Genomic DNA, 26041 nt, shown 5'->3' with positions numbered 1-26041 from the left:
CCCCATGCACCCTGTCTCTACCCTTTGAATTGGAGCCTTGCATCCTAAAGGCTTCCTTGTAGGAAAATCATTTAATCATTGGCTTCATTTAGAGTTTAGCTACATTTTATGGCTCTGGACTATGAAGTTAAAATTCACAAGACCCAGAAAGCATTAATTACAATAACACCTTTTATTTTCTTGGTCAAAATGCTTTGAGTTGCAGGAATGTTTTCATTTTTACAACTCTATCAAATTTATTTATTTATTTATTTATTTATTTATTTATTTATTTATTTGTGGAGGTTTGCTTCTTTTTACCCGAGGCTTACACAAATTCTAAAAGAGGGCTTCACAAACTGTCTTGTGCCTCAGAACCACCCAGGGATTTTATAGAAATGCAGATTCTGACTCAGGAGGTCTAGGAGGAGGGCAGGTTTATACATTTCTAACAAGCTTTTGTGCTGCCAGTATTGCTAATCTTGCAGACCACAATTTGTGGAGCAAGAGTATGAAGTCCTTTTGGATGCTTTTTTGAGTTTGTTTTTGGATTTAGTTCCTGAGCCCCTCAAAAAAAAAAAAAAAAAAAAAAAAAAAAAAAAACTCTGCGATAGACACATTTCATTTTTTATCTAAAAATTTTCAAGCAGCTTGAAAATCCATGTTATTTATTAGACCTGGCTATAAATATTTATTTCAAAAGTCAACTGAATTCTAAAGAATCAGAATCTGTTGGCTCAAACAAGAGGCAAAACAATATATCATATAACATGAAGTCAGTTCCCCAGACGAAGTTCTAATACGATCTGAATAGTAGCAGATTGGGTGGCCAACTCATGGCACGGCCTGCCCAAGACTTTCCTGGTTTTAGCACTCCGAGTGATGCTTCCTGGGAAATGCCCAAGTCCTGGGCAAACTGAGACAGTTAATAGCAGCATGAGGAGGACTCTTCTGTGATCTAGAACATGTCCTGTGCTCCTAGAGTGACTGTTTAAAAGGTACAGTACTCCCTGACATGCATGAACATTGATGTACACCTCAAACAACAAATCACTGTTCCTTAATTACTCCTCCTAAGAGGTAAGCAGGCTTAGAGCCTTAATACAGGGTTGGAGTGCCTTGCCTGGGGTCCCATAACATTGACCTAGGTTTCAAGTTCTTTATCTATGCTCATGTTGAGTACAAAATGCCCCTCGCTCTCTAAACTAGGTGATTATTTATTAAATTGGGTTTGGGGCAATTAGTTTTATTTTTGAACTTCTCATTAAGATAACTTATTAAAAACCAACGAACACCCAAAACCCTCTCTTCTATTTTGTAAAGCTGCATACGCAAGAGATAAACAGAATATTTTAAATATTTTAAATATTCTGTCTTTTGAAAACTGGATTTCTTCACAGTTTACATCTGGAAATGTTAGTCACATTTGCTTGTTGTTTTCTGTGGAATGGTAGTTATTTTACCAGCCATGATATTAATGATATTGTTTGAAAAATTTATCTCACATTTGTTAAAATTTACTAAAATTGCCTGTAAAAGCAAACAAAGGTCATACAGTATCTCATCTTTCTAGGGGGATTTTGAGATAAATGACACAAATCCATTCTAATTGGATCCAGAAATCCCTGGGCATTTGGCAATTAGTAGTAACAATTGTTCCATTAATAATGTATAATATTCCTAATGCCAAGTGTGTTGTGTGTTATTAAAGGAAAAAGTCTCTGAAAAAGTCTTGGTTTAAAAAAAAGCAAGCTTGAGTGTGGCAAAACTTCAGTTTTGTGATGATTCGATATGTGATGTGAATTTATTAAAGCCTGAAATCAAACCGTGCTTCCAGAATGTGAAAGAGGGGTCTGGAGCAGTGTTCTGCTTAAAATCACTAACTGACTAAAAAATGTCTTCAGCTGCACCGAAGTAGTAGGCATTAGACATGGGTCATCAGTTTTCATTGGAATGGTGGCAGTGTCAGTTAGTATTTGTCAAAACCCTAAGTACCTTGTAGGAAAGCATTGCCACAGACCGTAAATGTGCACCTTAGAAACTCTTGGAGAAGTGGACATGTGGAACTGGAAAATCGCCTGAGAAACTGACTAATAGAACTGCTTCCATGCAGAGATGCTCTTGAGCTTGGAACTTACCCCAAATTAGATGTATAGAGATCGCTGAGCTGTGTTTTGCAATTCAAATATTCCAGCCCTTTCCACAGCAGCCTCCTAGGCTCCCCCATGGTGGGGTCCTTTGAATGTTCACACATATGTAGGGGGCTTTGTTCTCCGGAGTATGAAATCACAGTAAGATTAGATAGAAAACAGACCGCGTGGGGCATATTTGAGAGCTGTGCTTTGATGGTAGACTCAAACTTTGAAAAAATCCCGAGGTGAGTAACTTTTGAGGCTTCTGATCCCAGATGGTGCTAAAGACCACAGTTTAGTATTACTCAGTGGCCCTTCAAGTCTGTCTACATTATGTAAAAGACATCAACCTTTCATTAAACATCAGGAAATTTTGTGTTGGAAAAAGTCATGGAGACATTAGAAAGGTATGTAGTTCACCTGTGACCAAGCCATTTTGTCCCAGATTAATTCCTTTGACCAGGGAAGAATGTTACTACTCTGTTACCCGAATTCTTCTTTCCCTGGTCTTAAAAATGGGTCCCAGGCAATGTCCTGTACTCACTAGGTTTATCTGCTGTTCCAGAGATCTGAGGAGATCACCCCTATTTGTAGCACTAAGGGATCTGCAGGCTGGAGTCCGTGCCTCCTGTTGACACATCTTTGTTCAAGTGTTTAGTCTTAGAAATGGCTGATGATCAGACTCATCGACACCTTATGGGAAGTGGCTGTCCCATTTGGTTTGATATTCTGCACCTTCCTGTGGCACTTATGTACATAACTGCCAGGCTGTAGAATGACAGATCTCCCTGTGTTGAGTTTAAGCACCTTGAGGACCGAGGCCAGGTATCCATCATCCTTGTGTCTTCTCAGCTTTAGCTTGGCCCATCAGAGATGGCACCCTGAGTGCTGCCATGTCTGGGAACTCTCTGGTCCTAGTCACTGCCTCTCTCAGCAGCCAGCCTGTAAGAGCAGACCCTCCTGCGCTCTGAGGTTCGGCATCATGGCACATATCTGTCTCTCCAACTAGACTCTAGGGATCCAATCTTTCATTTTTGTACGTCCAGTGTCAAATGCAGTAGGTGCTCAACACATGTTGAGAGAAATGAATGAATGGAAGGCTCTTGATAAAGAATCGTTGAGTTGAATTGAATAGAGCAGGCACACCCTCTAGCTATCGCTGGAGTAGGATTTAGCGCAGGTGATGTAATGTAACTTGACAGGGTAGTTAAATATTGACAGGCAGGAGGAAGCATACTGGGAATGTTCAGAAAGAGGGAAGAAAGGTTTGACCGGGGCTGTCAGATCAGAGAGCTGAGGCCGTAAGGAGCCAAACCTACCGGCTGCAGTGTCCTGATGACCCAGGAAGGTCACTCGCGGGTGCACTTGGCTTCTGCTTCAGCAGAGGTAAGGTTTGGAGCCTGGCTGGGAAGATAATGGGTTGTGATGGGAGTAAATGCAGACTCCGTGCCTGTGGCTTGGGGATGGCTGGCATCCCAGACGCTGTCTGCTGGCTGCCCATTCTTGTACAGCTCAGGCTGATCCTCATTTAAGGCAAGGAACATGAGTTCTCTTTGAGTCTGTCTCCTCTCACCCCACCTTACCACACTCCCAAATGATTTGTGCTTCAATACAACCTCTTAAAGTGATTGGGGTTGGATGCTGGTGCAGGCGTTTGGAATGCATAGTTGAGGACTTTGTCCATATGAATTCATTCGTAAGTGCTCTTTGATGCTAACGATTAGAGACATGCATAGCAAAAGGATTAGGAGGTCATGAACATGTTCAGTGCTACCTGGGTGCCACTTTGTATATGCAGGGTGGGGCGGGGAGGGAAACGTACAGGAGGCAATATTTTTAGCTCTCCTATCAACTAAGGGAGCAAGCAGAGGTGAGTTCAAGGACAATATCGGGTAAGTGGGAAAATGCCAACAGACAGCAGGCAGAGTAATGGTTTAAGCAGGTCTAGCACTGCCTTTAGAAAGGGATACAGGTCACCTTGAGAAAAAAAACAAACAAACATCTGATTTGAGAAAGACTGTTTAATCAACTGGCATGTCTCAGGTTCGTTTTTAAGGAGAGAAAAGCAGGTGTCCTGCTCATAGTTAAATAGTCAGGTGCACCAATAAGAAACAGCCAAGGCAAGTAGTCTCTATTTGGTTCCTTGTCTTTTAGAGAAAGAGAATATGCTGGGTGTCCAACATGGGTTCAAATCTCAGCTTCGCGATTAAGGCAGCTTAATGTCTGTGTCTCTATTTCTTCACCTGCGAAATGGGCAGAATGAAGCCTCCTGGCAGGTTGTTGCAAGGCTTGAATAAAATAAGACATATAAAAGCACCCTGGAGTCGGCCTGGTCTGAAGCTGTGCCCTCCAAAATATTTGCTCCCCTCTCCCAAGTTCCAAAGGCTTATTTTCTTTTATCTCTTTCTGAATAACAGCTTTACTGAGATATATATCACATACCATAATACGCACTCATTAAAAGTGTACTATTCAGTAGTTTCTAGGTTATTCACAGAGTTGTGCAACCATCACCACTACCAATTTTGGAATATTCTCTCATCACAAAAAGAACCCTCATACCCACTTGTGGTCACTCCCCATTTCCTCCCAGCGTCCCCAGTCATAGGCAATAGCAATCTCCTTTCTGTATCTATAGATTTTGCCTGTTCTGGACATTTCATATAAATGGAATTATACAGTATGTTATCTTTTGTGACTACCTTCTTTGACTCACCATAATATTTTCAAAGTTCATCCATTCAGTAGCATGTATCTGTATTTCATTTTTTTTTACTTGCCAAGTAATATTCCATTGTGTGGATATACAACATTTTATTTATCCATTTCTCACTTGATGCAAATTTAGATTATTTCTATTTGGGGGCTATTATGAATAGTACCACTGTGAAACTCACGTAGAAGATTTTGTGTGGACAAACGTGTCTTTTTTTTTTTTAAGATTTTGTTTATTTTAGAAAGAGAGCACACATGTGTGAGCACAGGGGGCAGGATGAGGAGCAGAGAGGGAGGAGCACAAGGGAGGGAAAGAGAATCCCTGTGCTAAGTGCAGAGCTTGACATGGGACTTGATCCCACAACCACAAGATCATGAGGTGCCCCAAATGTGTCTGTCTTTTTAACATAGTTATAAAACTAGGTTCTTCCACTCCATCCTCCTCAGAAATTGTGAGGGCAATAGAAAATACTGGTGTATGTGGTGCCTGGGTGGCTCTGTTGGTTAGCGTCCAACTCTTGATGTTGGCTCAGGTCATGATATCAGGGTTGTGAGATCAACCCCTCATCAGGCTCTGGGCTGGGCGTTCTCTCTCCCTCTCCCTCTGCCCCTCCCAAACCTCCCTCCTTCTCTCTCTCTTAAAAGAAAAAAGAAAAAAAAAAACATGCTGGGGTAGGCTACATTTTCACCTGTAGAAGTTGAGGAAAATGGCAAAATGCTCATCTCTCTCCTTCACAATATTGTGCTACAATGAATGGGTCTTCGGTACTGTTTAAAGTCTTATGCAAAAGTGAATGAAATAAATCAGCTTCCTGTACTAGCTTATGTGACCTTATATTGTCTTGAGTTCTATATACATAATCACTATAGGATCAAGTGTGTGCCATGCATGCATGCAAACACATCTTTTGTTTGTAGAAAGAAATCATGAATGGTTTTGCTGCTTATGACAATAGAAGCAGCATATGGAAAGGAAGAGGTTGCAAAATCAAGTGTTCGAATGGCCCAGGGAAATGAGATAAATGAATGAAATGCATGGTTGAGATAAGCAATTATGGGAGCATGATGATTCATTCTAAGTCACCCATGGCCTCACCGTTGTGGAGACATTAGGGAGTGGGGGGTGACTGTGGCAAACCAGAGAGCATGTATCTTGTCTAGAACGGGCAGAAATCACTGGAACTCCAGCTGATTGTGTTCATGTAGGTACATGAGCTTATTTGATAATGTTTTCTAATTTTTTCAAAGTAATTAATTTTGATTTTTTTAATCTACTTTGTGGCCCAAATGTAACATGCCTGTGGATGACATTTACCCCACTGGGGATCTGTTGGTGGGCTTTTAAGTGGGGTAAGTCATATTACTTGGTGACCATAATATTTGAGGGTTAATTCCAGTATTGTCCCCCCACTAATTGTATTATTCTTGGTTTATCCCCCATTTCTCTGACCCTGTGTTACCTATTTGGAAGATAAGAGGGGTTTGATGACATGTGCTCAGATGGTCTTTTCACCTCTTATGTTCTAGGCTGGCATAAGGACAGCCCCCATTCAGGGTTCTGTCTCTGACAGATTATGTGGAACACATTATGACAGAAACACAGCCTTCCAACTGATGACAGACTGAAAAGGCAAGGGGGCGCTCTAAACAGTCTCCTTTACCCCTCATATAGTGTGGGTCTGCTTTGACAAGATCTCCCAGCTTTTGGCTGAAAAGGCCCTTAATTTTGCCTTCATTCTGAAAGGGTATTTCCTCCATAAATAGAATTCTAGGTGGACAAGATTTATTTATTCCATCCTGACCGAACATGTCCTCAACCCAAATTCACAGGGGTAAGAAAAAAAAAAATCCATCACCTTATTATTGTGTCAAACACTTCTATAAAACCTACCTATTACCAGTACCAAGGGCGATGGAGTTCTCTAGTTTGGATATTTGCGGATTTCATGGCGAAATATTTCCAGTCACAACGTCCAAATGTGGCAGAGCCCACAGCCCCAGTAATGAAAGCACTGTGTGTTTGCCTTGCCCTGGCGAACACCACCCAGTTATGCCTTGATGTTGGGCTGCAGACCCAGGAAAGCAAGGATGAAATCACAGCCTGGATACCAGCTTGAGCTGTGCCCTTGAGTTCTCTGTTTGCTCTCAGGATTCTTCGTTTCTCTCACACAGAGGCTGGTGTGGGAGTAACATAAAACAAGACTAGGAGAGCCACCTATTTTTCTCTTTGGGAGTAGCCCTGAGGTCTGAACAGTCTAATTACCACTTACGTAAGTTCAGTGGACTTTTCATTCCTTGTATAATTCACTCCTCCAAGCAATCCCGTGAGGTAGGACGGAGCTCTTGTCCGCACTTGACCATTTAGGAAACTGAGGTACAGTCCTTGTTCAAAGTCCGAGCTGATGAGTTGCAGAACTGAAATGAGGCTGCCCATCCCCCGATATACTTGTCAGTCACTTGGCCACACAGATGATTTCTGCCTCCGCTAAATAAGTCGTTAAAGCAAGGGCTAAGAAGTCCCGTGTAGTAGTTTCCAACACTGTCCTCTGAGAGAACATCACTTTTAAGGAGCGGTTCTTGAAGGCCCACATCATCTGTTGCCTGTATATAAGCAAAGTGGGCCTCACAGTGTCTTGCTGTCTGCTCCTCGCATTGAGGCCGGTTTGCCTTTGAAACTCTTGATTGAAAAGTCTTAGTTTTAAAGTAAAAAGGTATATTTCCCCATCACCAAGTTTAGTGTTTATGATAACAGCCCTCGCTGTTTGAATTTTTTTTTCTTTTTACAAATTTCAAACAGATTTCTCACATGGCAGTTTATATTTATTTTCTCCTAGTCCTTTTCTTCTCACTGAAAATGCCGAACAGCTGGCCACATTGACAACATAATAGCCCTCTGCCGTGCTGGTCTATTCGACCCATTCCATCCCGGCCTTCTCTTCTCCAGGCAAAATAATACCGAGACTATTTAGCCTTTGCTCCCAGGTCCTATTCTGCTCTCCTTTGATCTACATAGTGGTCCTCTGAATCCTCGCATTGAAGGCGTGGAGGACAATGGCTCCATCTTGTAAAAAGTGCACTGAGGCCTCTCAAATGAGAGGTCACAAAGCCTGGGGCTCCCATCCCAACCCTTCGGATTAGCATGTTTCCCACATCGTGCGCAGAGACGTTAGCTCTCCTCTGGAGCACCTGCCACTGGTCAGGCACTTTGCCGTCTGGTTGGCAGACTGACCTCCTGAGCTCACAAAATCAACCTGAGAAAGTGGGTCAGAGGCTGATTCCATGCTGTGACATCTTTAGGAGTGCCTCAGGCTCACCTTATGGGATAGAAGTGTGTGCCTTGCCGGGGGGGAGGGTGGAGGGGGGAAGGCAATGGGGGGTTAATGGGAAATCACCATTTGGGGTTGTCACAAATCATGAGATGCTGGGCGACCTGACCCTTTTGGCTCCTCCGGGACTGATGTGAGCAAAGTGCCAACCATTGGGGGCCAATAATTGGAAAAACCAGATGAGTCAAATGGAAGAGAATGTGGTCCTTAAAAGAAACAAAACACACAAAAGAATACGTTTTTGAAAAAAAATTTAAATATACTCACTGGGGCAAAAAGAAAGATATTTTCATTATTCACATTAAAGAGTAAGAAGAAAAGTGTTTTTCATTTTAAGCAACATTTTTCAAGCAGAGTATCTGGCAACCCTTTCATTGAAACTTGTGTTTCTTACTCTAATTCTAAGCATTGCCCCACCCTTAGATGTATGCAAACCCAAATATTTGGCAGGGAGAAGGGTTTTGTAAAATAAAAAGATGCTGCACTTGGAAGCCTGTTTTCTTAAACTCGAGAAGTTGCATGTGCTTTGAAAGTGGTTTTCTTCTCCAGGATAAACCCCTTTGATCTGCTACTCACACAAAGCATAGAATGGCTAGTCTTCACTGAGCCGAAATCCTATTGAGTGAGAAAAACAGAAAACAAAAACAAAAACCAGCCTATCAACATCCTGCAGAGTGCGGCTGTCTTAATATGATACCAAACTAACCTGTTTGGATAATACCAAAACGGAATCTTTCCAATGCCAAGTTGGGCACTAGACCTTTCCCCTGCAAATCCAATTGAACAGTAGAGGGGAGCTCACATCTTTCAGACAAAGTCCAGGCACTCTCACAAAGCCCTTGGTGACCATTTCTATGATCCTTCTCATCCAGACAGCACAGAGGACAGCTTCTCTTCCCTTCTAAAGGTGCCACATTCTCAGAAGTCCTGAGACTTTCTCAAATATGAAAAAGTTGTTCCAGAGTACACATTTTTTCTCTATAGGCTGATCGATGATTTCTGATCAACAAATCCGAAAGGTGTCTCTACTGAGCCTGTTTGGAATTTGGAAAACAGAATACATGTGTTTGCTAGGAGAGGGAGATCTGAATGAAATGTTCACTGGTTTCATTCTATGAGACAAGGGACCTCACCTCTCCCATTCCCCACTGGACCCAGAGTCCCACATGGCCCCTGGCACAGACGAGGTGGCCCCCAGTTATTTGTTTAATGCATAATAACCTGTCACGTCATGAAGAGATAGGGGAGACCTGAGGTTTATCCCAAGCACACTGAAACCTGCAATCGCTTAGTAGCAGAGAGGGCCGGCACTAAATGAAAAATAGAAATATTGTATTCACTATGACAATTGGTGTAACTCATCCCCCAAATTAAACCATGTGGTTTACCATGTACCGCTATGGTTCACAGTAATGTCTTTCTTTTGCTTAGATAAACTCATCTCTGGAAATCAAAACCATATCCGATTGCTACCTATACCTCTCTTACTACATATCCATTCATAGTAAGTGCATAACTTCAAAAATAGAAAAAAGAAAAATAGGATTTTTTTTTTCTTCAAAAGCCTCAAAAAGAAAGTCTGTGCGTACAGAGAAGGATGTGTAGCCTGCACCAAAATATTCGAATAAGAAATAATACCATTTTTGAGGTGGAGCTCTATTTAGGGAATTAGAGTTTCCCTTAATTAAGGAAGCTGCAAATTATTTGCATGTTCTGCTGCCCCGTGGTCAGTGGAGCCCCTGGTGACCAAACACACTTGTTCAAAGTAAGAGCCAAAGCCCCTTTGACCTTTCCGTGTATTGTCTGAGGGAGTGATGGTCAGCTGGCTCCGATGTGAGCTGGGCCCGCAGCTGCTCTGCCAGCTGGCTGTCCCACGGACGCAGCAGAACTTGGAGGGGACCCATGGCCTCACCAGATGCCTTATGGCAGGGATCAGTCGATGCCTCACACAGTGCAAACCAATTCCATATTTCACAGAAAATGCCCGGATTTGCACATGATCGCCGATACTTTCCGTCTTGCAGAGTGAACACTTCATGTTTATAATTTAATTTTCCAAATGCATGAGCTGTGGTCAGATCCACAGCCACTGGCCACCGCCAACACGCCCAGACTTGTGGCATTTTGCAGGGAATTCCAGATATACGGCCTCTTTGGCTGTGACACGGTGCAAATGGCAACATTAATTACCCGCTTCTGCCAGGAGGAGCCGAGGCAGCATCAGTGGGGACTTCCGGGTGGAATTACCCTGTGTCACTAGACTGAATAAATCGGAGGGCATAGTGGACAGAAGCAGCTTGGTCTGAATATCTACTGATGTGGGAAACAGCTAAGCATAAAGGGAGCATATTGTGGGTCAAAGTTCAACACCAGAGAGGAATGAGAGAAACCTATCAGTGAATCTTGACACAACAGGCCACTTGAGGGACCATTAGCCAGGACGTCCATCTGCCCCTGAATTTTAAATGCAATTTAACTCTCTTGATAAGTTAACTCATGTTAAAGAATATGTAAAAATATCAAGCTCTGTCCCCATGACCAGTTGGTGTGCCATCATATTCCAGCCCTAACAGACTCCTTCCAGCGGAAATCGGATTTTTATAGCTAAAACTGTGACGGCATCAGTATTAGAATGGCCTAGTCAGGAAAAACTATGACAGTTGAGCATGATGTGCATGGTACGGGGACGGCGGTAGAGCGATGGGCCTTATGTTGAGCAGATTAAGGATTTGTACAAAGTATCTTTTAATAAACACAAAGGTGGACCTAAATATGAATCAATTTCATGCCTTTTCTTTTTTTTTTTTTTTTAATGCAGCAAGGAATGACCTCAATTTATCCTTCCCAACTTTACCCACTGGCTCTTTTGCCCTTTGCCGCTTAGTGATAATGGGAGCACTGCACTGCCTTTGGGGTAAATGATTCCAGTTGAGCAATTTACTATGTGAAAACCAAAGAGGACAGGTTTTTAATGTGGAAAGCGTTTTAACCTCAGAAAACCAAAAGGCAGACTCGGTTTGGAATGACACCCTGTCTGAATCACAGTGCGCATGTGTGATGAGATCCAATTAAACCGTGTGTCCGGATAGTCTCAATTTTGGTAAATTAGGCCTTACCTAATTCTTATTTCATAAATAATTTCAGAGCATTTGTGGCTTTAAGAACTCACTATATTTTATATGGCTCCTGACTTACGACAGAAATTGCAATAGCATGACATTTAGTACAGCATTGATTTTTCTTGGAACCCATCATAAGTAGTTCTGCAACTAGAGAAGTATACTGTAATGATACCTATTATGTGCACAGCCCCAAGGGAAGCAGGATAGTGAGGTGTCCTTGTATTCTCATTCATGATGCAGTGCTAGACTCCAGACAAATTGTACAAACTCGGATGACCTTTTGAACGACCGAGCTTTCAACTCCATCACTCTTTATAGAAGAGTGGGAAAAATCTAGCATCCATTAGGATTGGGCAAGTAACATAAGGAAGTGAAGCAGGCTGGGGGCAGAATGGGGCAGAATGGGGCAGAATGGGGTAGATTTTAGCACCCATCTTGGGGAATCTGATGCCACTCGGCTTCCTCTGATAGTTACGATAGGCTAAGGTGTTACTGCAGGAACATGGTGTGCGCCTGGTGTTGCCAGATCTTCCCACTCTTCAAGAGCAGCTAGGAAATAAGATTTTTATATAAAATCATCTGATTTATAAAGGTTAGTTTATTAAAAAAAACTTTTTGTTTTGAGGTAGTTATAGATTTACATGCAGGTGTGAGAAATAATACAGAGACATCCCTTACACCTTTCCTCGTATTTCCTCTGGTTGTAACATCGCGGGTGCTCTGGAAGCATATAGCACAACCCGGAAATTGACATTGACACAGTACACTAACCCCGTTGGTTCATTCTTTTTAAGCTCTGTGCAGACCAATCACAGCATGCGTGAGGGACAGAGTCCGCCCCGTCTTACTACTTCTGCTTGCAGCTTCTGTGAATTACAATCTTGCTGCATTTAGGAGACCAGCCCACACCTTTGGGTCCTCACTGCTGAAGGTAGAAAAGCCGTTTAGAGCTTTGCTAGAAGGTGACCCTGTCTTAGTTCCTCCTGCCTGAATGTTTTCTCAATCTTCCAGTCTGCATTCTGCACCCTCCCTGCCTATTCGTGTTTGTAGCTTGGGCTGTCTCTGACACTTGCCTCTTCTGTTCCCCACCGTGTATCCCACATGCTGGCCTCAGCTTCCGCTTAGATTCCGTCAGCTCTGTACGGATCCTTCAGCAGGCCTGTCCCTGCAGGCTCTCTGGGCTCACAGGCATCTCATATTTGCTTTCTTTGATTTCCCTCCCACCTCCTTCTTCTCCCCCTCCCCCCTGCCACCCCCAACACACACTGAAGGCAAGTACTTCAAGGTGGTGGAAACCCAAAGTATGTGTTTGTGCTGGAATTTTGAAATGTCAAATATTTATTTAAATAAAGTGAGTCATGATTTGGGGATTACAGCTAAGGGGTTGTTTTGTTTTTATAACATCTGTCATAAAAAGCCAGTTTTTACTGTAAATGGCTTTAAGACCTCTAGGATATTTTTTAAAAATGCCAATAAAGTCTCAGAATGTTGGGGGTTGCAATCTGCTTCTAGATTTCTTTCTATTTTGTAGTAAGCGCAGGAAAGAGATGGAGACTGCCCTGAGTGTTTCTTGATTGTTCTCACTGACCTTGGCACCTTTTCCAGCCTAAGTGTAGAAATTGTTCCCATGCCATTCCTGGTCATTACTGGTCACTGTGACAGGAGGTGGGAAGAGGCATTACTAGAGAGGAAAGCCGAATAAGGGAGACCAGGGCCTTCTGAGTACCGGGGCCATGATCAGAATGTGGGGTTCAGAATCAGGAAGAACATGTCAGGGAAGAAAAGAGGGGCAGAGCCTAGTGCCCCCTCAGCACACAGTGACCATTATGGCCTGTGGTGTGCTGCAGTCCAGAACCAGCTACCTTCTCCCCATTGATTGAGCCCCCAATATCGTGGGTGAACAGTAGTTGGAGGTGGAAGTCATGAAGCTTAGGTCGAAGCTCCTTCTCAGATGACAATAACCATTCTCATCTAGCAGAGCTGGTGATTCTGGAGTGTGTGCATATCGTGGAGAGGAAGCAGGGGAAGAAGAAAGGGATACAAATAACAGATTCAAAGTAAAATTCCCCTGAAGTAACTACAGTTGGTCCTTGAACAAGTGGGGATTAGGGGTGCCACCTCTCCCACACAATCAAAGATCTGTTCATGACTTTTGACTCCCCAAAACTTAACTGCAAATAGCCTACTGTTGACCAGAAACCTTACTGAGAACATAAACAGTCGATTAACACGTATTTTGTATGTTATATGTAGAATATACTCTATTTTACAATAAAATAAGCTAGAGAAAAGAAAATGTTAAAGTCATAAGGAAGAGAAAATACATTTACAGTACTCTATCCAAAAAAAAAAAAAAAAAAATCTACATCTAAGTGGACCCACGCAGTTGAAACTCATGTTGTTCAAGGGTCAACTGTACTTCATTTTGGGGCTCCCACACTGTTGAACTAATGGAAAAGAAATCAGTTTTAGGGGAAATGAGCTAAATTGTCCTTGGGTCCCACCTCCCTTCCTTGCAATGAGACCAGAGTGCACAGAGGAATGCGCCCTGTTCTGTTTTATCCCGTCAAGCCCTGTCCTCAATTTGACTCTGAAGTCGGAGTCTCCCTGGGTCCTAGCCAGTGCCACCTGCCTCTCCCCCCAGCCCTGGTGGAAATGAGTGGCAAATCCATCCACGGACACACACAATAGTCATTCTTCTTCCCTCTGATGATCCTTCTCCTTGCCCGTCATGCCTGCCCCGGAGTCCCACCAGCGCTGCCTTCACCTTTCCAGATGGCCCATTCTCCAGCCATTACCGGGCAGCCCTGCCTTTCAGTACTTAAACCAAAAGTACTATAAAGTTTCCCGAAGCCCACCCCATGACCCCGGGGATGTCTCCTCCCCTCACATCTATACCTGCCTCCGCAGCAGAGAGGACATGGCGAAAGCTGGGTCCTGTTCTTCCTGCTCCTCCTGCGCGTGACATGGCAAGTGACAGAGGCTTCGGACTTCAGTTCTTGCATCCGCAAACAGCGATATGCAGTAGGGATTATTACTATCTCTGTTTCGTGGGTGAAGAAACTGAGACTCACAGACATGGGGGAAACTTGTCCAAGGCCTCCCAGGTGTGGCAGCTCTGTATCCACAAGGGGAGGATACTGGCGGGATTTCCAGTGCCCATTACAGCCTGCAGGAGGGGAGAGAAGGGGATCTCCCCTAGTACTTTAAAGTACATCACTTAAACCCCTGGGGGACCTTTTACTAATGATGGGTGGCCAGGATTCTGACTTAGTCTGGGGTAGATGTGAGTATCGGTAGTTTGAAAAAGCATCCAGGTGATTGTAATATACAGCCGTGATGGAGATTACTTCTCCGCATCAGCGGTTCTTCAGTTAAGCATCAGAGTTGGGTGGAGGGCTTGGTCATACACTCTCACTGGGCTCCAGCCCTGGAGTTTCAGAGTCTGTAAGTCTGGGGTGGGCGTGAGAATTTGTATTTCTAACGAGTTCCCAGGGAGACTGTTGCCACTCATCAGGGTTGGGGACCACAGCTTTGCACATACCTGGATGGAAGTTTGGGTGCAGGTAGATCTTTAATATTTACTGAGCACCGGCTAAGTATCAGGCAGATGGATTGCGTTCTATGTTTTAGCCAATAGAGGACAGTTCATCTTCCCAAGCAACTTTTGATTTAGGTATTATTATTTCCATGTAATACGTGGGGGCAAGGGAACTTCACAGAGCCTAAACCTGTGCTTCTCACACTGGGCTATATGGGGATGTTGCAGGGATTATGGAAACCACACGATGAATATCACATAACTTCCTGGGCCATGAATTTCATAGGCATCAGCCATACTCTTTGCTGAACAGGCTCGAACAGTTCGAGAGGGAAATGTCCCTGTTACCTGTGCATTGATTATCTTAACTTTGATGTATATTCTAGGCCAGTGGAGCCAACATGGTGCAGTAGATTGTCAAATCATGGCTATAAATTCTGCCCATTCTACTTCATACTTGACATGAAGAGGCCAATGGAGAGTAAAATGAGGCCTGAAAGTCATTATATTACCCTGTGGATATCGTCACATTTCAAAGCAACCTTGAGCCCTCACTTCACTGAGTCTGTGACTGACTTTAATAATGGAGAAGATGGAGTTGCCCTTATGAGATCATCTCTAGCACCACTTTTATTAGTCATTAGTTCTGTTAGGAGGACATTTCCTAAATAAGCTCTTACCTTATTTCAGTTATTATGTCTAAGGGGTTTTTGGGCATTTTAATACAGAGTCTAGTTTTATATGGTCAGCCATATAGGTTGATCTTCCATAGCGAAGTTAGAGTAAATGCATGTATTACAAAGTCATCTCTTCCAAGCTTCCCCCTGGACACACATTTCTTCATCCTTCTTGAGTCATGGGCTCCTTTATGAATCTGATGAACAACATAGACGTCCCTAGACTAGTACACACACAAACACACAGAGGGCCTTGCTTTTCAGAGCATTCATAGACCACTGTAGCCCATCCATGGATCCTAGTCATGGGCCCCAGATTAAGAACCCCTGCCCAATTCTGTAATAAGGTCTGTGACTGTCTGAACTTGGATCTGTGGTATTGTGTGCACTGTCTGGCTAGGAAGGTACTCAGTCAATGTCAGAGAATGAATGATTTCTATTGAGACTGATGAAGTAGGAAATGTGTTGGAGCACTTGTAATTATTGTGACATAGATGCTGTGTTTGTAACAGTGTGTCGGGACATTACAGTGTGACAAGGTACCCCAGGACCTCTGTTGGCTGCCCGGCAGGAGGAGTAGAGGAAGTCTTCTGTCTGAGTCAGACTATAGCACAGTGTTAATGTATTAGGTCTGTCTTCTCTGACTCCTTCCCTTAGGTTTCCTCTGCTTGATTTAGGGCCATGAACACTTACTATTCAGGCTGAGGTCATCAAAGCTGCCTCCTACTATTTCTTCTCTTTATTTCATGTTGTTTGCTGTAATCTTGGCTTGAGGTATGAGTCCCTGAGCTGGTTTCTGTGGTCAACTTGGCACAGGCAGGGAACATCCCAACCCTGGGCACAGAAGTCTGGATATCTTTGGGGGATAAAGCAGAGAGAGTAATCTCCATGTTATGATGTCCATAATTTACTTTAAAATTCTTTAGACCAGTGGGATTTTATATACGTGCTAATGAATTTAAACTTCAACTGAAGGAACAAGCAGATTTCCTGAGAATTCTCATTCCAGGGATGGTCAGTCATACTCCAGGGGCAGCTTCTACAAGCATTTCAGCCAGCTACCTGTTAATACCTGAGGTTTTGTGAATGTCAGAATTTGCTTTTATTTGTGAAATTAGTGAATTACTAATTAGCTTGACAGTGTTAGACATGATCTCATTGGTATCAATATTTGATTTATGTAGATTAGTTGTATGTATATATATTAGTTATAGTGTATGTGTGTATTTGGTAAGTTATAGCTATCTATCTATCTATTGAGAGAGAGGGGGAGGAAGAAGAGGAGGAGGAGGAGGGGAGGTGGGAGGGAGGGGGAGAGAGAGGGAGAGAGAGGGAGAGAGATTGGTTGGTTGAGTGTTTGATTCACCACTGAGGCATAAACAGGGTTGAAGACTAGTAAGGCCTGTGGCTTGCTCCTTTGGAGATGGTGCTTGAATGTTGTTTCCTATAAGTCTTTTGCCCAGGCCTTGTTACAAAGAGTTACAATTGCCCAACGTCCACTAAAAGGATAAAAGCATGCCACCTCTGGGATGTTTGGTGTCTGCCTCTAGAAAATCTTTCATGACAGGTGGTAAAAGGAGCATAAACAGGACCAAGATCTGGGGCTTCCTTGAACTTGCCCAACAGGTTCCAAGGACCATTTTCATGCCTGCTGGCTAATCCATGTTTATTGAATAAATATTTACATATGTGTAGGAACATCTGATCTAGGTTTGCTTTCATTATAACTGAGTAGCAAGGTCATACTTCTTTGGTAGATGTCATTATCTACCAAAAATGACATCCGTGCTTTGTGTGACCAAATTGCCTGAGGACAGTTCAGAGTATTCCAGCTCTACGGCAGATTTATTTTCAAGACAGACTCCATATAATAGTTTTTGCTGTGGTGACAACCCAGAAAAATGTAGTGGGTACAACAAGCAACATTCATTTGTTGTTCATGGCTCTCCGGGTCTGCTCTGGCTCTGCTCTGGCTCTGCTCTGGCTCTGCTGGGTCCTGGCCAGGCTTGGCGAGGCTCGACTCCACCCTGTACTATGCACCTGCCCCTCCTGTCTTATTACCCCAGAGCCCAGACTCCTGTTGCAGCCCTACGGCTATTCAAGGGCATGTTGTCCACATGGGGGAGGCAGAAACACTAGAGGGGCAGGCAAAAGGGCTCTGCTTAGAACTGGCACATGGTGACTTCTGCCCACACTTTACTGCTCAAAGCCAGTTCCATGGCAAATCCCAAAGTCACTGGCAGTGGGAGGGGCTTTACACGTCTCCCAGCAGGAGCAGGAGGAAAAGGAGAATTGTGAACAGATAGTACATTCTGTCACCCTCCAAGGTAAGTCATAAGGCCTTTCTTTATCTCCTTAGTCACCGATGGGATGTCAAGTCCAGTCAGTTCCTTAGGCATTACCAAGTAGGTGTTAATTGCCATTCATTTGCAAGATGGGAGTGAATCAGAAATGTGGAAAGCCTAAGCCTTGGCCTTGAGGAGCTGTCAGTCTCCCAGAGGAGAAATGATTTCTGCCTCAGAGAGCATATAGGTTTACCATGGAGCAGCGTTCAGACTGAGTTGAAAAAATACACATACAACACATGAAGAGAACCCAGAGTCTGTGCCATCCCCAAATCCATTGGACAAGTAGGAATGGTAGTAGGAATAGTAGGCCCACGGTGGTTCTGGGGTAGCACCACCTCCAGGAGGGGAGAGACCAACAGTTCCATGACTCCCTCTTTGTAGTCACACCTCCATTCCAATGTTTTGCCCCCACTAAGCAGTGAGAAGAAGACAGGAAAGTACCCTGGAGGGCCAGACCCAGGTCCTAGCTCCCCCATGGGCAGGGCCCCTCTAAGCAAACTACTTTAGTTTTCTAGGCTCTTGGATTTTTCACTCATAAAATGGGACCTGTAGGGCTATAGCTCATGAAATCTGTGGCTCCCAGATAGATAGCTGGGGTATGATCTGCCTTTGGGTTCCCTTTGGCCTAGATGCCCTCCTATTAGGGCAGCTAAGAATTCCCACCTATCCTAATGCTGGCTAGTCCTGAGACCCTGTATTCTTCCCCTTCCCAAATACCACTATCAAATCAGGCTCCCTTGTGTCTGCGAAAGGGGGTGTGTGTGTGTGTGTGTATGCGCATGTGTATTTTAATTTATTGTCTAACAGCAAACTTCGGTTTTATTGTCACGTGATTTGAAGTTTAAGAAATGGCTGCCTTTTCAGTCGTAGGGTGTTCTGTGTGTTGCACTGTCCAGGATGGCACTAACGGGCTATCGTGTCTCAGGCCAGTCACAGTTTGCTGAATGTTTCACAGCAGTCAGCTCAGGAGCTGCGGGGACACTCAGTCATGGCATTGGGCTCTTCCAAAGAAGCCCCAGGCTCAGCTTGTTAAGTGGACGGCCTGAGTCACCTTGCTGTGTGCTGGAGTGTAGAGAGTGTGACTGGTTGCCTCCCCTCCCTCTCACCCACACCCCCACCCACCCAGCCCCAGTCCCAGCCCCCAGTGCCACCCCTTGCCAGTCTTCTTCCTAGGCTTGGTAAATTGTTTTGAATGCTGTGGTAAATGGATTTTTCTTCCATGGAAACTGGGCAAATCTGGTTTAGACTACAAACCACTCCAGGTTTTAAAAGAAGCCAACAAGGGGGACCAGGATTAGTCTGGTTTCTCTGTTTTTATAGTGTGCAGACAAGCCCTAAAGGAAGACAACATAGTTATCCTGAGAACAAACACCCATGCTTCTAAGAAACCTTGAAAAGCTACCCTGCTCCGTACCTGAACAATAGCATCTCCTTCCTTGCAAGTTAAGGCGAAATTCCTGGAGCCCTAGTTCATCTCTAATACTAGGCAGATAAGCATTCCTTATCGTAGGACTCAGGCTCCTGCACTTTGCAGATGCCCTCCTATGAGTTGACTTCCTTGGCAGAACAAGAGTGGCTACAGTCGAGTATGAACTTGGGACCCAGAAATGCCCCCATTTTCTTTTATGGGAAGAATACTCTATGAGTGCTCTTTGTGTTGGATCTGACACAGGGGAGCTCGAGAGAGTTGTCAGAAAGGTTGGATTCATATTAAAAATAGTGCTAAAGATTAAAGACACCCTACCCACGGTGGTAGAGAAAAGAGCCAGGTTGATAAGAACAGTGCCAAGCCTCCTGGAAGTCAGGGCCAGGTGGGTCTTGAAATGGGCTTTGCTTCTTTGCTTGGAGGTTAAGGAGCTGCACTGGGGCTTGGGTCAGTGTCTCTGGGAATGCTCCAGTGACCTCTGTGTGTCTGCCCAAGACTCTGCATGCATTGAGTTTACTCAGCAGAAAGCCCTGCCTGCATTCCTGTCACAAATAGATTCCTAACTTTGATCTTTTGTTAACCTAATTAATCATTAAACTTCTTTTCTCATTGAACTTTTTCCTGTTTTTCAGTCTCTCTCTCTCCCCCTCACCTCCCTCCCTTCCTCTGTCCCTTTGTTCCTTCCCTCTTTATTAAGAGTTTTTGTGTTGTGTTTGTTGAACAGACTGGTATCCTACCAAAAGAGCACAAGGCAGACCCGGCCTTGAGTAAAAGGGTGAAATGGGGAGGTTCTTTGCAAAGCCCTTCCAGTTCCCTCTCCTTCCCCGTCACGGCTTGTCCCTTCTGACCCAGGAGTCCAGTGCTTTCCTGCTGGATTCCTGCTCCCCACACAACCCAAAACCCATTTCCCTGCTAGTCAGCTTCTCCTTATCTTCCCCCACAAGTGGTCTTTCTCCAGAACCACTCGCCAGGACACATCAGAATGATTCATTCTTTTAGTGGAAATCAATTGAGCTAAGTGAAGGGAAATTGTATTCGTTTATCTGGGAGAGAAGAGAATCACTGCATCAATACTGAGGTAAAACTGCTTAAAATCCCCTCTTCCCTCAGCAGTTCAGCATGGCTTCTAATTTGAGATGCTGCTGTTGATTTATTGATGACATGTGTGATTAAATAAAATCCCAACATGAGGAGAAAAGACAATAGGCCGGAGCTTTGTAGAGGGTGCTTTGTAAAGGCAGTGGATCTTCAAATTAGGGATTTGATAGACTTGCAAATTAATCCTCCAAAGTTTGGATCCTATCACAGGGTGGCCTTTTTTCTATTTTACAAAAAAGGACAAGTTATGAAAACAATTGTCATTAATTAATCAGCTCAGTAAAGATGTATTGAGCACCTACTATGTTATGGTCTGTTGTAGATACCAGGATACAGTGTTAAAGAAGAGAGACAAGCCCCTGCTCCCAGGGAGCTATACCTCTAAAAGAGGAGACAGCAGCAGTATAGGAACACCAGATAGAGGCAGGTGGTAAAAAGGAAATTAAGCAGAAGGATAAGATCAGATGGGACCCGGGGGTATTTGGTGGTTTGTTTGGGGGTGGGGGGCAGTTAAGACCTGTATGACAATTAAGATACCAATATATTAAGGAGACAGGACTTCAAAGATCTGGGAGAGGTATGATCCAGGAAGAGGAAACAGCAAGTACAAAGGCCCTGAGGTAGGAACGAAGTTGGCATGGCTAAGAAACATAGAGGTAAGTGTAGCTGGAGTGTAACAACCAGGAATATTGGTAGGTGGGGTGCCTGGCTGGCTCAGTTGGTTAAGCATCCTACTCTTGGTTTTGGCTCAAATCACAATCTCCTGATGGTGGGATCAAACCCCGACTCGGGTTGTGCCTACGTCGTGGAGTTGGCTTCAGATTTTCTCTCCCTCTCCTTCTTGCTCTCTCTCTCTCTTGCTCTCTTCCCCCCCCCAAATAAATAAATAAAACATTTTTAAAAAAGGAATATTGGTAGGAGATGAAGCAAGAAATATAGACAGAGATCAGTTTGTATCTGGCCCTGTAAATCATACTAGAGAGTTCGAATCTAGTTCTGACTACAGTGGGAAGCCTAAGCATTGGTGTTGATCCCCCTAATGACCTCATTTGCATAATCTAACTTGGCATTTAAATGCTGCCAGAGAATTGATGGAAAAGAGTCAAGTTGAAAGTCAGTTCTGTAATCTGGGAGGAAAAATGATGGCTGGAAAGAAAAAGGCAAGGGATCATCTGCTATTAATATCCTTTATTTTATTTGTTTAAAAATTTTATTTATTTCAAGAGAGAGAGCACAAGCAGGGAGGGGCAGGAGAGAGCATCTCAAGCAGACTCCCCGCTGAGCACAGAGCCCAATAGGGGGCTCAATCTCACAACCCCAAGATCATGACCTGAGCCGAAATCAAGAATCAGACGCTTAACTGACTGAGCCACGAAGCTGCCCCTATTAATATCATTTATTAAAAGAAAGGATATATTAATATCCCAAAAGCCAATAGAAAAGGACAGTCATTTGCAAGACAGAACAATCGACAAACCTCCCTTGACATAATGTAAGCATGCAAAGAGGTAGTTTTTCTGCTTATAAAATGAAAACTGCAACAAAGTTTTAATTCCTAATATTGCTTTCATGTTACTGTGCTTTTGCTAACACTTGCTCAATTTGGGGCTCTTTTTCAACAGTTCAATAAAACAGGGAGCCGAAATGTCCATTTTCCTCCCTGTCACGGTCAAAATGTTGACAAAACTGAAGTCAGTCTCTTAACTCATTCATTTTTAAAACACTCGAGGTAAGGCGGATCAAGCAGGGCTCAGGCCACTGGGGTGTGCAGAACAAGGAGGCCTTAGGCGGAGGCCCAGTTGAGGACAGCCTGAAGCCAGGTCTGCCACGGGGAGCTCCTGTCTCCACACACACTGCTGGCCCAGTTGCAGGGCCCCTGTGGGAGCCCAGGGACTGAACACGTTGGTTAAACACTTTCATTTTTTTACCCTCTGAAAGGTGACACAAAGATGAACTGAAATGACACGAGCCCTCTTCGATCCATTTCATTCAGAGAGGAATTTGAGGGGAGGTGAAGTAGAAGAGACCTTGGAGGATCATAGGGAATGTGTCCAGAGTGGGGATGCTTGAGAGGGCAGCATGTCGCCAAGAGGGCGTCGGGAAGGGCCACACTGACAAAAACAGTTTGCAGTACCCACCGTTCAAGCTAACGTCAGCCTGGAGTTCTGGGGTTCTTAGAATTACGTCAATATATGGACTTTCCTGAAAATCTAATACATTTCACATGGATGTGAAATAGAGTCGTTTTTGAACCAAGAGTCTTGTGTTAAATGCTAGACGTTCAGATTTTTAAAAACTCAATAAAACATTGGCGACTAGACGAAATACTTTTAGTGACGCATGCAAGAAATAAATAGCGCCATGTGGTCATACTTGTCTGCCACAGGCCATTTACTTTATTCTTATGGGGTATTGGCTAAAGTAAATTTAATTAAATCAATTTCTGTATTTTTTGAATACTGTGAAAATACCAGTTGTCACTAATAATCAGTGATGCATGGCATTTTAATTATCCATTACTCATTTTCTTTACCAAACAAATGGCTCAATCCTAATGAACTTAGTCTTACATTATTTGTTTTAGAAATGAATTTTTGCAGAACCACTTTTATTATTCAAAGCCTAGGACTTTCTTAGCTCTCCAAAGCATAATCAACAAATCACATAATTGCGTGGTTTTTGTCATATGATTTTATGTTCACAGTTATTCAAAGATAAGTGGTATACCACTTTGGGCTTGGAAATCGTCCTCCATTGGCACGTACAATGTGACTCTGGTCAGTTACTTCCACAACTAAAATAATCTTTCTGTTCCTTACAACTCACTAGATATTCTTAGAGAAATATGGCCAGGTGAGTAAATAAGGAGGTTTCGCCACCAAAGAGCTGTGTCTTTTTCTTCTTTTTTTTTTTTTTTTTTTTTTTTTTTTTTTTTAAGATTGTATTTATTTATTTGAGAAAGAGAAAGGGAGAGAGAGCATGAGCTGGGGAGAGGGGCAGAGGGAGAGCAAGAAGCAGGCTCTCCACTGAGTAGGGAGCCCGATGCAGAGCTCCATCCCAGGACCCTGAGATCATGACCTGAGCCAAAGGTAGTCACCTAACCGACTGAGCTACCCAGGTGCCCCAAGAGCTGTGTCTTATATTCTACATTGCTGTAATTTGTCCTGGGTGACCTCCAGCTCTTTTCTCATCTTGCAACAGCCCTATCTCTACAACCTAAAGGGAAATCAGTCTTCTCATCAGTTACCAAATCCAGCATCCTAATCCAAGCACCCACTTTCCTTTCAAGCTCCCTTCTCATCTCCTCCCCACCTCTGGGATGACCAGTTACTCGGGGCCTAATTCTCAGGACGCCTTTCTGGGTGGATCTGCCTTCAATATCACCAGAAGGCTTGAGTGCGCATGGTACAAGTTTTGGACAAAACCGAAAGTTGAGTCCCTCTTTTTTAGTACCTGGGGCCTCCTGAACACCCAGGGTTTCTGCCTTTTCCTCTATCCATCCACCAAAAGTCACCCTCTGGATTGAATCTTGACTAAAATGCTCCAGATTATTAATTTGAAAGACACAAAGCTTTGAAGCATCCCTGAAGAAACAGTGTGGGCCACAGTGAAGGCTGGTAGCTTGGCCCCCCAGGAAGGCTTACTGGATTTCACAGTCTCCTTCCTTGAGCTGACTTGAGAGATCATGGAAGACAGGTTTGGAAGCCATGAGTGGATTAGTGCAGTTGGTCTGAGAGAAGGCTGCAGGAAGAGAGGAGCTTGGGGAGGTAAGTAAGAGTGAGGCCTTCCTTGCAATGCTGTAGAGTTGAATATAGTTTTCCCTGTGGGCAATGGAAGCCAATGAAGGTGAGAGGCAAGGAAGAGGTTTTCATAAGAGCCCAGGTGGAACCCGGACTTGAAAACCAGAGTGGAGGGAACACACCAGTTATCCTGAGTCTCTACTCCCAAAGAAACGCTGACCCAAACCTTCAGAGCTTCCCTATCTCTTCTCCAAGAAATGCCTGCTCTTAGCTCTCACTTGGTCTGGCTAATACCTTTACCACTTAGTAACCCAACCCAATTTCAACTGAGACTTACTAGTAAAAATTTTCCTGTTCTCCTATATGCTTGTCTTACTCCCTAATTCTAAATTCTCCTCATTCTGGCCTATCTCCTCCAGTAAAAAGTCTGGAACTTATTCCTGCCCTACAACTGCCCTTAGCTCACATCCCAAATTCCTTTGGTTTCCCATTCATTTATCTTACGAAGTGCCCCATGGACACACCCACACTAAGTGCCTACCATCCCATTAGGCAGCTGTGTGAGCAGACATCAATATTAATTCACAACACACCAAAGTTTGAGATGTGCCTGGACCAACCAGCTGGAAGTCTACTTTGTGGGATGCAGCAGGCCAAGGCCATCACCTTCCAGATCAGAGATCTTCCTGCTGACATTTGCATTTTACTTAGAGACAATGAATTGTAACTCTAATAGTGACAGATCATGCATTCACGAACATGGTAGTGTGCATGGGTCTGGTGTTTAGCCTTATTTGTGATAGAGATTTGGGGAATTTATAAATTCAATTTTTTTAGGTTCCCTTGAGAACATGGCCCTATTAGTTAAAATTAGGATAGAACTATTTCTTTTTATGACGGATAATCCTTTTAATGTACTGTTGGATCCTATTAGCTAGGATCTTGTTGAGAATTTTGGCATCCATATTCATGAGGGATATCGGTCTGTAATTCTCCTTTTTGATGGGGTCTTTGCCTGATTTGGGGATCAAGGTAATACTGGCCTCATAGAATGAGTTTGGTAGTTTTCCTTCTGTTTCTATTTTTTGAAACAGCTTCAGGAGAATAGGTATTATTTCTTCTTTGAATGTTTGGTAGAATTCCCCGGGGAATCCGTCAGGCCCTGGACTCTTGTTTTGGGGGAGGTTTTTGATCACTGCTTCAATCTCTTCATAATTAATTGGTCTGTTTAAATAATCAATTTCTTCCTGTTTCAGTCTTGGTAGTTTATACGTTTCCAGGAAGGCATCCATTTCTTCCAGGTTGTTTAATTTATTGGCATAAAGCTGTTGATAAAAGTTTCTAATGATCCTTCCTATTTCATTGGTGTTGGTTGTGATCTCTTCCCTTTCATTCATAATTTTATTAATTTGGGTCTTTTCTCTATTCTTTTGAATAAGTCTGGCCAGTGGCTTATCGATCTTATTTATTCTTTCAAAGAACCAGCTTCTAGTTCTGTTGATCTTCTCTACTGTGCTCCTGGTTTCTAATTCATTGATCTCTGCTCTAATCTTGATCAACTGCTTTCTCGTGCGTGGGTTAGGCCTGTTCTTCTGTTCCAGCTCCAGCTTCTTGAGGTGAGAATATAAAAACTGCAGTTTAGATTTTTCTATTCTTTTGAGTGAGGCTTGGATGGCTATGTATTTTCCCCTTAGGACTGCCTTTGCAGTGTCCCATAGGTTTTGGACCATTGTGTTTCATTCTCGTTGGTCTCCATAAATTGTTTAAATTGATTTTTAATTTCCTGGTTTACCCAATCATTCTTGAGCAGGATGGTTCTTAGTTTCCAAGTGCTTGAGTTTCTTCCAAATTTTTCCTTGTGATTGAGTTCCAATTTCAAAGCATTGTGGTCTGAGAATATGCAGGGAATAATTTCAGTCTTTTGGTATCGGTTGAGA

At 43.5% G+C, this 26041-nt stretch overlaps 1 protein-coding gene across 6 annotated transcripts in view; it reads left to right on the top strand.

The window, feature by feature from the left end:
- The window catches only part of NCKAP5 (NCK associated protein 5), a 933280-nt gene that overhangs the window by 220489 nt on the left and 686750 nt on the right, over positions 1-26041 (top strand). Inside the window, exon 1 of one of the 6 annotated variants that reach the window (XM_057317350.1) lies at positions 1475-3497. The exons of the other annotated variants lie outside the window; for them this stretch is intronic. Within the exon in view, the coding sequence (XP_057173333.1) occupies positions 3447-3497 (51 nt within the window). The 5' untranslated portion in view covers positions 1475-3446. Of the gene's footprint in view, positions 1-1474; positions 3498-26041 lie in introns of those variants that run through there. 6 annotated transcript variants of the gene reach the window in all.

Source organism: Ursus arctos, unplaced genomic scaffold, assembly GCF_023065955.2.
Source record: "Ursus arctos isolate Adak ecotype North America unplaced genomic scaffold, UrsArc2.0 scaffold_1, whole genome shotgun sequence".
Lineage (NCBI taxonomy): Eukaryota > Metazoa > Chordata > Mammalia > Carnivora > Ursidae > Ursus > Ursus arctos.
The sequence above is the reverse complement of the archived record's forward strand: the minus strand, read 5'-3'. Positions and strand labels throughout refer to the sequence as shown.